General features: G+C 49.3%; 2 protein-coding genes across 2 annotated transcripts; both read right to left on the bottom strand.

Annotated features, from left to right (window-relative positions):
* Positions 1–1146: 1146 nt before the first annotated feature.
* Positions 1147–3211, bottom strand: LOC138378227 (40-kDa huntingtin-associated protein-like). Its single transcript, XM_069463564.1, has one exon. The coding sequence runs from the start codon at positions 3161–3163 to the stop codon at positions 2081–2083; it is 1083 nt and encodes a 360-aa protein (XP_069319665.1). The 5' UTR covers positions 3164–3211; the 3' UTR covers positions 1147–2080.
* Positions 3212–7387: 4176 nt separating this feature from the next.
* LOC138378562 (histone H2A-Bbd type 2/3-like) lies at positions 7388–8144 on the bottom strand. The gene has a single exon (XM_069463890.1). It carries the CDS (start codon positions 7814–7816, stop codon positions 7475–7477), a length of 342 nt encoding a protein of 113 aa, XP_069319991.1. The 5' UTR covers positions 7817–8144; the 3' UTR covers positions 7388–7474.
* Positions 8145–18417: the final 10273 nt, after the last annotated feature.

Below are 18417 nucleotides of genomic sequence, written 5' to 3'. Positions count from 1 at the left end.
GGGAGAAGGGGAACCCCAAAACCCTTCAAGGACCACTGCCACCATGTTCAACAATTTAAAATATTTCGAATGTGAATTTGGAATCGTCCATGAACATTTCAATGATAAGGGCCTTTCCCCCTCAGTTTTCAAGTTAAAAAGCAAACTAATCGTGTCCTTTAAAAATATTTGTCTTTGGCATGTTGGAAATCAGTGTTATTGTTGGTATTAGAGGGACATATTATAAGAGAAATCTGTCAGAAATGGTGAAATCTGGCCTTGGCCCGGTTAGGCCTGCTGTTAAGTTTCTGAGTGAGATACATTAAATGAGCCAATGGTAAATGGAAAACAAGGAGTTTTAGTGTTTCCTAGAATTATGCCTGTATACCCAACACCTGACTCTCTGGTTATCCCTCACCTCACCTCCCTGACCCAGAGGCCTAAGGAGGCTTCTCCTTAAGCCTGAACCCAACAAATTATCGCCAGTCATGCTCCATAACACCTCAACATTATTGGGCCATAAGAGAATAAGGCAGCTGGCCAGGCCTGCAGCCCAGGTTGAGAGGAGCATACCAGGAAAGGGAAAAAAAATAGCCAAAGACTAAAGGATCATACGCCCTTACCACTTTTGCAATAAGTTGGGCTAGGCTTTTAGGACTCCGTAGGACCCTTCCTGGCAGCCAAGTGGGAGCACACGAATGGTGGCTGGATCTGTCTCAAATGGGCCGCTCCTGTATTTCCCATCACTTCCACATAACTGAAGTAGAACTAGAAGCAAAAAAGAATACCCTAAAAGTCCCACCCATTTTGAGGCACTTAACTCACAGTGACGCCCCTCCACACCTCTCCCCCACCCTCCAAACAACACCAACAAAAACACAAGACAAAAACATCACCTTCCCTGCCCCCAACTGTGTCCTCAGTAGCCCCAAAGATTACTTATTGTGCACAATTTCAGTCTAAAGGATGCACTTTCCCAGAGGTGAATGTTTGAGAAAGAGGTTTTATTCTGAAGAGTTCATATCATCCCTGTCAAAAGTGTAAAAATAACACAATAGATAAGAAAACACCTAAGTCGGTTTGCATGGAACATTTGGACCAAAAAGTCTTGGAAACTTACTGTTTTAAAATAGAACGCCCTCCTGCTGTTGGGGAACAAGGAGGACACTGCCTTACATTCACGTGATCACACAATACCAAAGAGCCATGCTCTGTTTAAATATTTGAGTTAACTAAAAGACACAATGTAGATTCCAGATACCTCCTGGGACAGAGCCAGAACTGTGAATTCCAATGCAAACAGATACACTGGCACTGGAACTGTTGCACTGGACACACTTGCATTGCAGGGATCTGAGTAAGGACTGCCTCACAGATGGCCTGTAGATTCATTGCTCCCCATACTAGGCCCACATACTGGGCCTACTGTAAATTTCAAAGGAAGGAATACATGCTGGACCTGAAAGAGAACTCTCTGGTGCTGCCTTTTGCCCCCTGACAAGTAGATGAGATAGTCACATTGTACAGATGGAGTCCATCTAAACCACAGGTGAAGGGTACTAGAAGAGCATTATCCTGGATTGAGGGCTGCAACAACAACAAAGTTGTAAGGAATAAAATGACCCCCACGCGTCGTTATAGTGCGGGTGAGTCAAGGGAGCGATCTGGTGATCACAAAGACACAGAGATACTAGTGTCTAAGCAATGAGTGTCACGATGAAATCACATAGGTCAGGAATTTAGACGGAGCAGTGCAAAATGAAATCGTCACTATGAAACAAAGATGGGGGTGGGAGGAGGTGCTGGGTGAGAGAAGAAGAGGGAAGGAGATTAAAGGGATTCTCATTTTTACGTTGCAGTTTTTTGGAAGAGAGCCATATCCTCTACTCTGATTCTATCGAAATGTGTTTTTCTCCCACTATTATGAAAATAAGCGTTTGGGATACAGGTAACTTTCAGTCCACTACATTCCTACGGTGGCAACAGGGGTAACATAAAACGTAGAACCAGGAACGATGTCTCTTCTTTCTCCCCAAATGCAAAGGTGGATGTGTGAGGTTTGAGAGCAGGCACAAAGTCATTTGGTTACCGTGATTTATCATCAGATCCCCTGTCCCGAGGGGGAGACGGCTTCTTCCAGAACGAGGTGAAGGAGGTGGTTCTGCTCAGCAGTCAACAGTGGCCACATGTCCATCTGCAGCGACTTGATGGCTTCCGTGTCCTTTTCGTGGATAGCCATGACCAGGGACTGGAGCAGCAGAAAGAGCTCCTCGGGAAGCTGGCCACTGCATTCCTGCCCGTGGCTGTCAAAAGCCTCCCAGGAGTACTTCTCCAGGGTCTGGGCATGCTCCGGCAGCAGCTTGCCGGGCGGTGGTTGCAGGAGCAGCAGCAGGAGCACGCGAGACACCTCGCAGCGGACCAGCACGTCTGAGAAGGCGCCCAGGGCTGCGGGAGAAGGAGCCGTAGAGCCGGTGTTCGGGGGGAGCAGCGCGGCGGGCAGGGCGGGTGTCGCGCCAGGTCCAGGCTGGGGCCCTGGCGGTGGCGGCGGCAGTGGTGGCGGCGGCGGCGGCACGGGATGGCCGCCGAGCTCCCGCGCCAGGCGCTGCATGCGCGTGAAGACCGCCAAGGCGCCGGTGTAGTCGCGCGCCAGCAGCTGGCAGGAGGCAGACTCGCCGAGCGCCTGCAGCGCGGCCAGCGGCAGCTGGGGCAGCTGGAGCTGGGCGGCGCGCTGGAAGTGGCCGGCGGCGGCGGCCGGCTGACCCAGGTCGCGCAGGGCGGCGGCCAGCTCGAGGTGCAGGCGCACGGCGGCGCCCAGGGCGCTGGCGGCAGCCTGCAGCGGCTCCCCGTAGGCGGCGGGGCAGACCAGGCGCTGGCGCGCGTCGCGCTCCTGCCGCAGGAAGAGGCGCGCGGCCTCGGTGAGGGCCAGCGCCTCCCCGGGCCCGTGGAAAAGCGCCTGCTGGCAGCGCGCCACCGCCAGCTGGCACCAGGCCGCGTACGGCAGGCACTCCTGGGCGCGCAGCTCCCGGCCCAGCTGCCCGAACTGCTCGCCGGCCTCCGCCACGTTCGGCTTCCGCAGGAACCGCTTCTTCAGCTTGTTCGACACCAGCCGGTACCGGGCCAGGAAGTCCCCGGCATCCAGGCCGAGCCCCGCGCCGCCGCCCAGGCCGGCCGCGGCCGCCGCCATGGTCGCCGTCCCCAGCGTTTCTGGGCGCGCTGACGCAGCCAGTGGACGTGGCGGCACCACCGGTTGGGGGGCCGCGACGTGCCCTGCGCCTCCCAGAGGCCGGTCGGCGAAACCGCGCCCGCTCCGGAGCCCTAGGCAGAGCCGTTGCCCTGGTGATATGCAAAGAGCGGGATCGGAGGCGGGGCCTGGCCCACTTGCCAGCGGCATAGGCAAATCAAGGGACTTGGGGCGGAGGCTGGCCGGACGCCTGCTCTGGATGCAAATCAAATCCAGGATCCTGCGCGGCAGGCGGGTCCAGGCCTGGCGCCAAACGTTGCTAGGTTCTGCTTGTCTCTCTGTTGCTAAGGGCGTCCCTTAGCATCTCCATTTGGACACCCACAAAGCCACACTCGTGATCCTGCGTTATCCTCATTCCGTGTTTGTGTATTTCTGGGATGTTTCCCCTTGTCACTCCTCTGTTCCCGCCCAAAGTCCCTGCCCCATTGGAGCCCATGCGGACCGCTTCTTTCACCTCTGCACCCCAACACTGGCTGCCTTTAGAAGACACCGCAGTCATGATCTTGAGCTACACCCCAGCAAACCCCATGACTGGGGAATTCACCAGGCAGGCCCTGACTTGCTGAGAGCCTATGGGGGAGTCTTCTGTGCCCCCACCCTAGCCAGCACTTCCCACCCAGGGCCAACCGCTGCACTGTCACAGGGAGAGACTGCTCCTCTGTGCCATCCCTGATTCCCACCCCATTCCAAAACACCTTGAGACCCCCAGCGCCTGCCCTTCCTTCGCTCCGGCTATGGATGTCTCTGCTCCTCTGTGCCATCCCTGACTCCCATCCCACCCTACCCCGAGACCTCCACCCCCTGCCTTTCCCTCCCTCCGACTAGGGATGTCTCTACTCCTCTGTGCCATCCCTCACTCTCACCCTACCCCATGGCACCCCGAGACACCCACCCCCTGCCCTTCCCTTCCTCCAGTTACGGATGTCCCTGCCCCACTTTGCGATCCCTGACTCCCACCGGAATCCACCCGACTCCGAGAACCCCACCCCCTGCCCTTCCCTCTGTTTGGTTATAGTTGCCTCTGTTCTTCCGTGGCATCCCTGACTCCCACCCCACCTTACTCACACACCCCCACCTCTTGCCCTACCATCACTGCACTATGGATGTCCTGGATCCACTGTGCCATCCCTGACTCCCACCCCACCACACCCCACCCTGAGACCGCCACCTCCTGCCTTTCCCTCCCTCTGGCTACGGATGTTTCTGCTTCTCTGTGCCATCCTTGACTCCCACTCCACCCTACCTTACCCCAAGACCGCCCCTCCTGCCCTTCTTTCACTGCACTATGTATGTCTCTGCCCCTCTGTGCCAACCTTGACTCCCACCCCTCCACAACCCACCCCGAGACCCCCACCTCCTGCCCTTCCCTCACTGTGCTATGGATGTCCTTTCTCCTCTGTGCCATCCGAGACTGCCACCCAATCACACGCCGAGACTTTCATCGTCTGCCATTGCCTCCCTCCGCTATGGATGTCTCTGACCGTCTGTGCCATCCCTGAGACCCAGCCCACGCCACCCCAGCCCGAGACCCCCACCTCCTGCCCTTCCCTCCCTCTGCTATGGATGTCTGTGCTTCACTGTGCCAACACTGACTCCCACCCCAACCCACCTTACCCAGACTCCGGCACCTCCTGCCCTTCCCTCACTGCGCTATGGATGTCCCTGATCCTCTGTGCCATCCTTGACTCCCACCCCACGCCACTCCACCCCGAGACCCCCACATCTTGCCCTTACCTCACTACGCTATGGATATCTGTGCTCCACCGTGTCATCCCTCTCTGCCACTCCACCAGATCGCTCCCCGAGACCCCCACCCCCTCCCCATCCCTCCCTCCGGCTATGGATGTCTCTGCTCCTCTGTGCCATTGCTGAATCCCAGCCAACCATACCCCGAGACCCCTACCGCCAGCCAGTCCCTCCCTCCAGCTATGGATCTCTCTTCCCCTCTGTGTCATCCCTGACTACCACCCCACCACCCCACACCGCGAGACCCCGACCTCTTGGCCTTCCCTCACTGCGCTATGCATGTCTCTGCCCCTCTGTGCCATCCTTGACTCCCACCCCACCGCACCCCACCCCGAGACCCCCACCTCCGTCCCTTCCCTCGCTGCTCTATGGATGACCGGGCTCCTCTGTGCCATCCCTGACTCCCACCCCACCCTACGTTACTCCGAGACCGCCACCTCATGCCCTTCCGTCACTGTGCTGTGGATGTCCGTGCTCCTCTGTGCCATCCTTGACTCCCACCCCTCCACACCCCACCCCCAGACCCCCACCTCCTGCCCTTCCCTCACTGCGCTATGGATGTCCATTCTCCTCTTTGCCATCCTTAACTCCCACCCCTCCCCACGTTGCACCGAGACCGCAACCTCCTGGCCTTCCCTCACTGCGCTATGCATGGCTCTGCCCCTCTGTGCCATCCCTGACTCTCACCCTACCTCACCCCACCCCGAGACCCCCACCGCCTGTCTTTTGCTCCCTCCGTTATGGATATCTGTGCTCCACTGTGTCATCCCTGTCTCCCACTCCACCCGGTCGCATCCCGATACCCCAAAAACCCTGCCCTTCCCTCCCTCCGGTTATAGATGTCTCTGCTCCTCAGTCGCATCCCTGACTCCCACCCAACCCCAGGGCACCCTGAGACACCCACGGCTTCCCCTTCCCTCTCTCTGGCTGTGGATGTCTCTGCTCCTCTGCGCCATCCATGACTCCCACATACCCCACCTCACACGGAGACCCCCATCGCCTGTCTTTCCCTCCCTCCACTATGGGTATCTGTGCTCCACCGTGTCATCCCTTCTCCCACTATACCCGATTGCACCCCGAGACCCCCACCCCCTGCCCTTACCTCCCTCCGGCTATGGATGTCTCTGCTCCTATGTGCCATCTCTGACTCCCACCCCACCCCGAGACCCAAACCCCCTGCCTTTGCCTCCTTTCCGCTGTGAATGTCCCTGCTCCACTGTGCCATCCACAACTGCCACCCCACCACACCCGAGACCCCGAACCCCTGCTCTTCCCTCCCTCCAGTTATAGATGTCTCTGTTCCTCCGTGGCATCCGTGACTCCCTCCCCACCCCAGACCCCAAGACCCCCACAGCCTGCCCTTCCCTCCCTCCGGGTATTGATATATCTGCTTCTCCGAGCCATCCATGACTCCCACCCCACCCCACCGCACACCCAGACACCAGCCTCCTGCCCTTCCCTCACTGCCCTATGAATGTCCCTTGTCCACAGTGCCATCCCAGACTCCCAGCACAGCCAACCTCAAGGCACCCAACAGCTGCCCTTTGCTCCCTCTGGCTATGGATGTCTCTGCTCCTCTGTGCCATCGCTGACTCCCACCCCACCATATCCCACCCCGAGACCTCCACCTCATGCGCTTCTCTCACTGCGCTATGGATATCAGTGCTCCACCGTGTCATCCCTCTCTGCCACTCCACCAGATCACACCCCGGGACCCCCACCCCCTGCACTTCCCTCCCTCCAGCTATGGATGTCTCTGCTCCTTTGCGCCTTCGCTGACTCCCACCCAACCATACCCCGAGTCCCCTACCGGCAGCCAGTCCCTCCCTCAAACTATGGATATCTTTTCCCCTCTGTGGCATCCCTGACTCCAACCCCACCCAATGTTATTCTGAGACCCCCAACTCCTGCCCTTCCCTCACTCTGCTATGGATGTCCGGGCTCCACTGTGCCATCCCTGACTCCCACCCCACCCCACCTTACCCCAAGACCGCCACCTCCTGCGCTTCCCTCACTGCGCTATGCATGCCTCTACCCCTCTGTGCCATCCCTGACTCCCACCCTACCCCACCGCACCCTGAGTCCCCCACCGCTTGTCTTTCCCTCCCTCCGTTATGGTTATCTATGCTCCACCATGTCATCCCTGTCTCCCACTCCACCCGGTCGCACCCCGAGACCCCCCACCACCCGCCCTTCCCTCTCCCTCCAGTTATAGATGTCTCTGTTCCTCCGTGGCATCCATGACTCCCTCCCCACCCCAGACCATGAGACCCCCATCGCCTGCCCTTCCCTCCTTCTGCTATGGATGTCTCACAACCCCCTCCGACGCCAAGTGACTCAAGCAGGCCCGTTGGTTTCTTTAAACACTTTATTGACAGAACTTGCTGAATGCGCAGGGCAAGCGGGGTTGCCCTGGCTGGCCAGAGAGAGGGGCGAGTTTGGCTCCTGGTGGGGGGATAGACGGGTGGAGGGAAGGATGGCTGAGGCCCGGGAGCCAGGTGTCAGCAGCTACTCCTGGCCCGGGGCAACCTGGGAGACTGTGGTTGTGCTGAAGAGGCCACTTAGCAGCGGGCTGTTGTGGATGGCCATGTCCACCATCTGCGGGGTGATGCGCCTCCTGCCGCTGTTCTGGGCCTCGTTGCCCGCCAGCTCCAGGACCTTGGCCGTCAGGTACTGGACAACGGCAGCAAGGAAAACCGGGGCGCTGCCGCTCAGCCTCGGGGAATAGTGGCCCTCCCGCAGAAGGCGCTCCATGTGGCTCACCGAGAACACCAGCTCGGCTCTGGCTGTGCGAGAGCAGGTCCGGCTCTGATGATGGGACGACCCTCGACGGCTCTGCCTGCCCGGCATGCTGGACAATGCGTGCGATATCTCCGCCCGGCCTAGCTCAACGCGATGCCTCTCAAGATGCCGGTCCTCAGTCCAGTACTCTGTACCCTAGCGACCACGGATCAGTCCCTCATTGGTCGGGGAGCCGGCTGCGTGACACGCACATCCGGTGGCGTCATTGCCTCCCAGGTGGCCCGCGTGCAGCAGGCCTGGGCTTAGAACTGGCAGGCCGTGGGGTGGGAGGATGCTGCTCACCCTCGCCCCTGGAACCTCTCCTTGCTGGAACTTCCGCTTCCTACTGGATGGGAAGGAACATGGTGCCAAAGATGGAGGGGTGAGGAAGGGTGGATACAACTCAGTGCCATTAAGTACATTCACATTGTTGTGCAGCCATCACGACCATCTAGCTGCAAAACATTTTCACCACCCTCAGAAGAAACCCCTGTACCCATTAAGCAGTCACTCCCCATACCCCGCACCACGTCCCACGTACACACGCACCCACACACATGCCACCGCCACCCCCACCCCAACACCCCCACACTCCCCATAGTCCCTGGCAACTGATAACCTGCTTTCTGTCTGTGGAGGTTTGCATATTCTGGAGATTTCCTGTAGATGGAACCATACGATAAATGCATGGCCTTTTGTGTCTGGCTGCTTTCACTCAGCATAATGTTTTCATTATGTGCATTCATTATGTGCATTTCATCCATGTGCATTCCGTTGTGTGAACAGACCACATTTTGCTTATCCACTCATCAGTTGATGGGCAGTTAGGCAATTTCTACCTTTTGGCCACTGTGACTAGTGCTGCCATGAACATTCCTGTACGACTTTTTGTTTCAACACCTGTTTTCAATTATTTTGAGTCTACATCTAGGAGTCAAACTGCTGGGCCATATTGTAATTCCATGTTCAACTTATCGAGGAACCAGCAAACTGATTTCCACAGCAGCTGTACCCTTTTGCATTCCCAAGAGCAGTGTATGAGGGTCCAGATTTCTCCACATCCTCCACAAAACTTGTTTCTGTTTACTTTATTTTATTTTGTTTATAGTAGCCATCCTAGTGAGTGTGAAGTGCTATCTCATGGTGGTTTTGATTTGCATTTCCCAAATGGATAATGGTTTCACTATGGTTTGAATGTACCCCTCAAATTTTATGTGTTGGAAACTTAATCCCAAAATTCGGATGTTCATTGGAGGTGCGGCCTTTGGGAGACAACTAGGATTAGATAAGGTCATCACGGTGAGACCTCCACAATGGGACTGGTGGCTTTAGGAAAAGAGGAAGAGAGACCTGAACTGATACACACGCTCTTGCCCTCTCACCATGTCATGCCCTCTGCCACCTTATGACACAGCAAGAAGGCCCCCACCAGATGCCGGTGCCCTCCTCTTGGACTTCCTAGCCTCCAGAACTGCAGGAAATAAATTGATTTTTTCTATAAATTACCTAGTCTCAGGTATTCACTTACAGTGACAGAAAATGGGCTAAGACATCTTTTCATGTGCTTCTTGGCCCTTTGTACGTGTGCTTTGGAGGAACATCTATTCAAGTCCTTGGCCCATTGTTTAATTTGGATTGATTGTCTTTTTGCTGTGGACTTCTTTATATATAATGGAAAATAGACCCTTACCAGATATGTGATTTGCAAATGTTTCTCCCGTTCTGTGGCTTGTCCTTTCACTTTCTGGATAGAGTCCTTGTTGCACAAAAGATTTTAATTTGGATGTAGTCCAATTTGTCAAAAGAAAAATCTTTTGTAGCTGTGTTTTTGTGTCATATTGAAGGAACTGCTGCCTAACCCAAGGTCCTGGAGATTCACATCTATCTTTTCTTCTGAGAGTTTTATAGTTTCAGCCCTTACATTTAGATCTGTGGTCCATTTTGAGTTTATTTTTTTTTAACATGATGTTAGATAGAGATCCAGGTTCATTCTTTTGCATGTGGCTATCCAGTTGTCCCAGCACCATTCGTTGAAGGGATTATTCTTTTCCCCATTGAATGGTATTGGCACCCTTATTGAAAATCAACTATACATAAATATATGAGTTTATTTGTGACTCTGAGTTGTATAACATTGACCTACTATATCTATCATGATGCCAGTACCATACTTTATGGATTACTGTAGCTTTGTAGTAAGTTTTGAAATTGGGAAGTGTGTGTCCTACAACTTTGTTCTTATTTCTTTGAGATTGTTTTGGCTATCTGGGTTCCTTGCACTTCCATATGAATTTTAGGATCAGCTTGTCAATTTTTACAAAGAAGCCAGGTTGCAATTCTAACAGGCATCACCCCAAATCTGTATATTGTCTTAGAAGTTACGGCTATCTTAACAATATTAAGTGTTCCAATCCATTAACATGGAATTCCTTCCCATTTATTTAGTTCTTCTTTGATTTATTCCAGCAATGTCTTGTCATTTTCAGAGCACACATCTTGCACACATTTTGTTAAATTTATTCCTCAGTATTTTATTCTTTTTGATGCTATTGTAAAAGTAATCATTTTCTTAATCTTATATTCAGGTTATTAGTGTATTTTCATCGCTACTGTATAGAAATACAACTGATTGTTGCAGATTGATCTTGGATCCTACAACTTTGCTGAGCTCTTTTACTGCATATTCAAATAGGGGTGAGTTGGGTATCTAAGAACATACCATTTATGAATAGCGATGGTTTTACTTGTTCCTTTCCAATCTGGATACCTTTTCTTTCTTTTCTTTGACTAATTGCCATGAATAGAAATTTGAGTACAATGTTGAATTAGAAGCAGCAAAAGAAGACATCCTTATCTTGTCCCTGATCCTAGAGGGAAATCACCCAGTCTTTCACCATTAAGTGTGATGTTATCTCTGGGTTTTTCACAGATGCTCTTTATCAGGTTGAGGAAGTTCCCTTTCTATTCCTAGTTTGTTGAATTTATTTTCATGAAAGGGTGTTGGGTTTTGTCAAATGCTGCTTTTCTCTGTGCGATTAACATGATCATGAGTGCCCCGCCCCCATCCACATTCTGTTAATATGGTATGTTACATAAATTCATTTTCACATGTTGAACCAACCTCACATTTGTGGGATAAATCCCACTCGGTTATGGTATATAATGAGACATCAATAAACATTTTGTCAAAAGAATAGGAGTGAATCAGGCAAGCTTCTTGGGGGCAATGTGTGTGTGAAGGAATCTGTAGCATGATGAGAAGCCAAGGCATTGGGGAGGGAAATTAGTTCATTAAGGCTGGAGAGTAAGGTGCCGGTGGGGTAGTGGTGGTTGATGTGGCTGAGTAAGAGGTAGGCAGAAGTCAAGACGTGGAGGTTCTATTATGCTATGCTCAGGGTTTAGAATACCATGTAGGCTAGAGTGAACCCACTGTGATCTTTCAGCTCAGGAGTGACATGAGCTGATTTGCTTCTAGAAAGATCATACTGGCAGCTGTGTGGAGAATAGAGCAGAGAGGACTGATGTTGAAGTCAGAAAGCTGCTGCAGTATACCACTCAGGAAATGATAGATATCTCAACTAAGACAATGGCATTGGTAGGTAAGACATGGGGACAGATTCAATGAAAGGTTTAGGTAGTAAAATGGCACATAATAGGCACTAACTATATATTTCTCATAGTGGTGAGCCTACCTAGTGACGCGATAATTCATTTGCTCATTCCTTCAACAAATATTTTTTGAGTGCCTACTATATGCCAGGCTCTGTGTTAGGCATTGAGGCAATACCAGTGATCAGTATAGATCAAGTCCCTTCATACAGTCTGGTGGAAGATACAGACAAGGAACCAGACAATTACAACACTATACTTTGATAAGTACTATGAGAGGCGAAGTTCAAGGTGCTTGCTATAGTTTGTTTTGTTTGACCCCTCCGAATCTCATGTTGAAATTTGATCCACAGTGTTGGAGGTGGGGCTTAATGGGAGGTGTCTGGGTCATGGGGGCGCATCCGCCATGAATGGCTTGGTGCCCTCCTGATGGTGATGAATGAGTTCTCACTCTGTTAGTTCCCAGGAGAGCTGGTTGTTAAAAAGAGTGTGGCTCTCTCCCCACTTCTCTCTCTTGCTTCCTGTCTTGCCATATGATCTCTGCACATGCCAGCTCCCCTTCGCCTTCTACTATGAGTGGAAGCAGTCTGAGGCCCTCACCAGAAGCTGAGCAGATGCCAGTGACACGTTTCTTGTACAGCCTGCAGAAGCGTGAGCCAAATAGGCCACTTTTCTTTATAAATTGCCCAGCCTCAGGTATTCCTTTATGGCAGCACAAACGGTCCAAGACAGTGCTGTAGGAACACATAGGAGGAGTACCTTACACAGATATTTGGGGTTGGGAAAATGTTCCTGGACAAACGGTGTCCAAGCTGCAACTTGAAGAATGAGTATAAGTTAGCCAAGTGGAAAAGTAGAGTATTGGTTGGCAGGGGAGGAGGTGTTGAGTGGGGAGATAAAGGGCTCTGGCATGACTCCGCAAGGGTAGAGTGAGGTGACTACAGACTTTGGAGCCATTACTGGACATATGGGATGAAGGAGACGGTCTAGGTATTGGCAGGAAGATGAGTTCAGTGTGGAGTATGTGAAATTTTAGATGCCTCTGGGATATCCAGATGGAGATGAAGGATATGTGGCTTGGGAGTTCAAGAGCAAAGAAAGTACTGAAACTACAGATTTGGGGGTCACAGCATAGTTCTTGAGGCCATGAATGTAGCTGAGACCATGCAGGGAGAGTACATCTGAAGAACATATAAGGGGACCAAGGAAAACTTCTTTTAAGGAGTAGGCAAAAGAAAAACATTCTCACAAAGAGACTGGAGGAGGGTCTGCATAGGAAAAAAGAAGATGGGGGTTGTGGGGGGCTGCACTGGCAGAGAATCAAACCAGAAGGAGAAGAGAGCAAAGGTAAAGAAGGAAGCCAGCAGGAGAACTGAACAAGGAGTGACAAACTCAGAAAGACTTGCTGAGTTCCAGAATGATAAGCATTAAAACCTATTAAGTGAATTAGGCAATGCAAGTGTTGCTGGGGGCCTTGGCAAGAGCAATTTCAGTGGAGGGGTTGGAGGCAGAAACCACACCAGACGTGTACTAGGTGCTCATGGAGGATTCTGAGACATATCTTCCCAATGTCAGGCAGCATGATAAATGTCCACATCAGAGGCAATTGGTGAGCACGTCATACTCTGCCAAGGTTTTCCACATGCCTAGTGGGCTCTCATATAGAAAACTTCTCTAAGGGTACAGATAAGGGTAGGACTGATGGGCACGAATTCTCTTACTTTTCCTTCAGCTGAGTGTGTTTTGATTTCCCCTGCATTCCTGAAGGATAATTTCACTTTGTAGAGAGAATTCTGGTTCTTTTCTCTCACCACTTAGTACGTGCTGTGCCACTTCCTCTGGTCCACAGGGTTTCTAATGAGAAATATACTGTCATTCTAATGGATTTTCCCATATAGGTAAAGTGTCCCTTATCTCTCCCTGCTTTTTTCTAGGGCTTTAGTTTTCAGAAGTGTGGCTGTGATGTATCTTGGTATAAATTTCTTTAAGATTAGTCTGTTTGGGGTTCGCTCAGCTTCTTAAATCTGCAGGTTTATGTCTTTTGCCACATTTAGAATTTTTTCAGCCATTATTTCTTTGAATACTTTTTCAGCCTCAACCCCTTTCTCCTTTCCTTCTGGTACTCTGATGACACAAAAGTTAGCTCTTTTGTCATATCCCCACAGGTCCCTGAGGCTCTGTTCATTTTTTCCCCACTCATTTGGGTTCGGGCCATTATGTTGTGTCCAGTGGTTTTAATGTCAGTTCCATTTTCAAAGCCTCTGCAGTGATATTTGGTTCTGTTAAGCATGATCAGCATTATGGGAGCTGGCAAGATCTACATCCCTTAATTCAATTCTCAAAGTCCTTTGTATGGTGTATAGGATCACATCCATGCACATGCAGCTTGGGGTGAGCTCACAAGTTCATACACAGATTCATGGGCTTACTTTCCCAAGCACCTCCCTCTCTGCAACCTCCCCAGCACTTTCTGGCTCCCTGAGCTTCCCCTTTTCAAACTTCTAGCCAGAAAGCTGTCGCTTTTGTTGCTCTTCTCTGCCACACACTTCCTGTGCCTTTACCTTCTGCTGGAGTCATGCAGCAGGAAAAGCAAGAGGGAAAAAATAAATCATAGGCACTTGCCTCCGCCCTCTTGGGACCACAGCTCCCACAATCAGAGAGGAAGGTTACTTTCCTTCTGAGTTTTAAGCACCTGAAGCCTCCTGGCAGCTGCCACTGTCACTGCTTCTGTCACTACCACAGCTACCACAGGATTGCCAGTGGGCTGGAATATGAGAGTACAGAGGAAAGGAGAAAGAAAAACCCGGGAATTCCTTCACTATCTCCGAGAGTTAGTATTCCATTTTCCCGCTTCTCAGGTCAGAGAGCTAGCGTGCTCTCTGTCCACACCATTGCCCTCTTCTAACTTTCAGGCTACATTGAGCCAAGGATACTGAACGGGGGAAAATGGCAAATTCATTGCTATTTCAGTGGTGCTTGAAATTGTGGTCTTCTTCCCCAGTCTGCCTGCTTCTATTTACTGTTCAGAGACCTCATATAGCTGCCCCATGCGCTGTGTCCACGTTTTATAGCAGCATCCAGTAGAGTGTGTGTGCTTCATCTCACCCAGGACCAGAAACATTCTGGAGACGTTACATTTTACTTCTATATAAATGGAACAAATTTGTTCCCTTGTAAGTGTTTGATGTGTGTGTGTGTGTGTGTGTGTGTGTGTATGCACACGTGTGCCTAGGTGCCTAAAGAATGCCTTGATTTTTCTTGAAGTATCATAACACAGCTAGAATACATCTCAATATTGATTGTCCTGAATAGATTTTTCCTGGTAGAGACTATGTTCTCTTGAGGAGCACATTCAATTCTTCCTTTATTTATGGAAACTTCTTGCATACTGCATCTGTGGGCATTTTTCTATTGTTTATTGGGCTCCTTACTTAAGGCATGTAAATTATCTTAATGTTGGATCAGCATTAGTGTGGTCATCTAACGTCCTTCCTCCATGCTCTTGTTTCAATTTATATGCATGTCTCTTTTGTGTCTTGCTCTTCTGAATTTACTTATTTGATCCACCAAGTGGTTCTTTGGGTTCTCGGTTTGTTTTCTTAGCTTGGTAATCTCCTTTTTCATCATATTTGGTTGCCAATCATCTCGTCCTTGAAACTTTGTTGTGTTGCAATCATATTCTTAATTTTACTCTGATTTGGAGAACTTATGGAGTTAGCTGCACCTATTCCTTGTTTTATGCATTCTTCCAGTCTGTGATGGTTATCTGCATAAACTAAAAATAAAATCCTAAGCTCCCCCCCCCCGACTGAATGGACCCCCTGGACCCCCTCTTGGCTGGGGGTGGGTGGGCAGAAAAACCATAAAACCTGAGTTCCCAGCCATGATGGCGGGGCTGGGGGGGAAGGGAGGAATCAGACATGACTCATTATACCCTTTTGGAGTTTAGACACAACAACTGACACATATTAATGTTAAAATAGAGATCATAAGACCAACGAAACAGTCTCTTTGTGACAATAGTATACCAAATTATAAACAAGACCTAAGGCCATGCAAGGCAAGGGTTAAGTGAGGCCTGCAGGCCATCAGTCTTGCTAACCAGGTCTTTTCAACCCAGTATAGGGTGGCTTACTTTCCACCCTAACTCTACCATGACATCACATAGCAGATAACAAACCCCCTTTATCTTAAACGTTCCTTTCTAATGACTCCAAGTTTTTAGACAAAGCTTAACTCTTTCAGCCAATTGCCAACTAAAGAATGCCTAAACTCACCTATGACTTGTAAACCCCTGCTTTGAGATGTCTTGCCTTTTCTGGCCAAACCAATGTATACTTCCCATGTTATCAATTTATGATTTTACCTGCAACCCCTTTCTCCCTGAAATGTATAAAGCCAAACTGTAGCCCAACCGCCTCACGCACACTTTCCACACTTTCTCAGGACCTCTTGACACTGTGTTTCCCTGGACCGTAGACACTCATATTGGCTCAGAATAAACTGTTTTAAAATATTTTAGAGTTTTTTTTTTTCAGCTTATTATGGGGGTACAAAAGTTCAGGTTACATATGTTGCCCATGTACTGCCTATCCCCCCAAGTCAGAGCTCCAGGCGTGTCCATTCCCCAGACAGTGCGCATTGCACTCATCATGTAGGTATACACCCATCCCCTCCACACACCCCTCCCTCCCCGAGTCAGCACCTGCAAGCCTGACCAGTCCCCAGAGGGTGCGCAACGCACTCATCATGTAGGCATACACCCGTCCCCTCCCCCCACCCCTTGGTTTTTGTGTTAACATTTGTCTTTTGTATACTATCATGCTCTTTGTTTTCTTTTCTTTTTCCTTCCTTCCTTATTCTTCTTCTCTCCTCCTCATTCCGTTTTCTGCCATTTTATATTTATTTATTAAGTATGATAGGAGAAAGGAGATTCTTTGATCTTTCTTCATTCTACCGTCTTTTACAAAGAAATCTCTTATTTCGTTTTGAAGGGTTATTTTTGCCCCTGGGATATATTCTGGTTAATTTGGCATTAGTTAGTTTTAGATAAATTTAAGATTTCTGATGGATGTGAATCCACATGAATGGATCTGAAATTATCAAGGTCCTCATAATTTTTATTATGAACACTTCATTTTATCAAATCTTAAGTTAATCATCTCTAATTTCACCCCAAACAATACAAGGACCTTGTCTTACAAGTCAATGTTGCCCAATATTTAGTTATGACTTGATCAGTTGTACTGTTTTATACAGTCTATTTTTTTTTTTTTTTGACTTGTGGCCATGGTTACTAGTTCCTTTGTTCAACATTCCTCTGTTGCATGTTACTTCCTTCTTCTTTGTTAAATTTACTTTTAATGGAAGAACCTCTCTGAGTTGTTCTTTCAGCGTTTTTGAGTGGTCAACCCTCTCACTTCTTGTTCAAGAATGCCTTTACTTCACTCTCGTTCTTGAATTATAACTTAGCTGGGTATGACATTCCTGGTAACACCCACCACCCTCCCATGAATTCATTAGTGATATGATTCCATTTTTACTGTGGCTGGTGAGAAGTCTGCTGTCAGTTTCTTATCCCTTTGGTAGTACCATGTCTTTACTTTCTAGTTGCTTCTAAGTCCTTCCGCTTGTCTTTTTTGGCCTGCAGTTTCCCCATGATTCTGGTTGTGGCTTGTGCATTTAGAATATGAAGAATCATACCTATTTACAAATCTGGAATGTTTCCAGCCAGTATCCCCTTGAATATTGGTTTACCCCTATTCTCCTTATTCTCCAATTCTGTCATTCCTATTACATGTGTTTGGGGCCTTGGCATCCATCCCCTCCCCCCGCCCCCGATGTTTCTTAACCTTTTATATATTTTCTCTCTCCTTACTGCCTTCTGAATAATTTCCTTGGCCCTATCTTCCAGTTCAGATGAATCTGCTTTTAAACCCATCCTCTGAACATTTGATGTCACTGGAAATATTATCTTTTTCATTTTTAGAAGTCCTGTTTGGTTCTTTTAACAAACCAGACTCTTCTTTTCCCATAGAATCTTGATCTTTTCTCATGTGTTTGGATTCCTTATTTTTTTCTAAGTATCTTACACAAAATTATTTTATACTCTCTGTTGGTTCTATTATTTGAAGTTCTTTGTGGTCTAATTCTGTTCAACATTGCGTTTGCTGATCCTCAATCACAGAATATTTTTTTCCTCATGTGTTTTTTAATTTTGTTTGTAAGTTTAGGGATTTGTCAAGCAGGGCTTCATCTGTGGGACTCCTGTGAAGTCTAAATTGGGGGTGGGTCTCTCCAGAGATGTTGTCTGTTTACTTCCACCAGGAGACCTAGAGGTATACCTGGATGGTATCCTGTTTTTGTTAATTTGTGAGCTTGGAGGTTTCCTGGGCCAAACAATATATACTAATTCCAACCCTAGACCTGCATGACAATAGCCTCAGTGTTGCAAGTGATCAGGGGAAGCATTTTATTTTCTCCCACCAGAACCCATGAAGAGACAAACTCCCTTGTCATCTCCCCATGGTGGTGGGAATTTTTTTCCCCTATTCTATCCTTTCATCGGCTGTGGAGCCGTTGTGAGGCACCAAGGCTTTCCTTTTCTCCCTGATGTTTATTAAACCCATCCCCCAACCTGGCTATCATAAATTCAAATGCTCATTGATCTGCTCCTCAGCTTCCTCTTTGTTTTTTGAAACCTGAGGATCAACGTCCAGCACAAGCTCATCATACATGCATTGAAAGTGATATTTGTTAAATTTCATCCAGCTTTTTAAAGTGCTTCGTAGCAGGAGAGGGTTGTCAGGTTATCTAGTGTGCACTATTTCCACAAATGGAAATTACTTTCCCCTTTAAAACTCACACAGCACTGAGAAGCTCCCAGAAAATTTCTGGAGGAGGACTATGATGGTAGAGAACACTTTTCATGAATATTTAGCCTCAGGGAGGGGTTGGAGTTTTGGGGTGCTACACACTCAATGACAGCTTAAGATAAGTGGGGAAGGAAGAGCCTGAGGGTTGAAAGAGACCTAATTGCTCAAAGCCACATGTTAGAAGAA

Source organism: Eulemur rufifrons, chromosome 30 (assembly GCF_041146395.1).
Source record: "Eulemur rufifrons isolate Redbay chromosome 30, OSU_ERuf_1, whole genome shotgun sequence".
Lineage (NCBI taxonomy): Eukaryota > Metazoa > Chordata > Mammalia > Primates > Lemuridae > Eulemur > Eulemur rufifrons.
Note: the sequence above shows the minus strand (reverse complement) of the source record. Positions and strands in the feature narration are given on the sequence as shown.

Coding starts and splice junctions, on each gene's coding strand:
- LOC138378227 (XM_069463564.1), bottom strand. CDS start 3,163: ATGGCGGCGGCCGCGGCCGGCCTGGGCGGCGGCGCGGGGCTCGGCCTG.
- LOC138378562 (XM_069463890.1), bottom strand. CDS start 7,816: ATGCCGGGCAGGCAGAGCCGTCGAGGGTCGTCCCATCATCAGAGCCGG.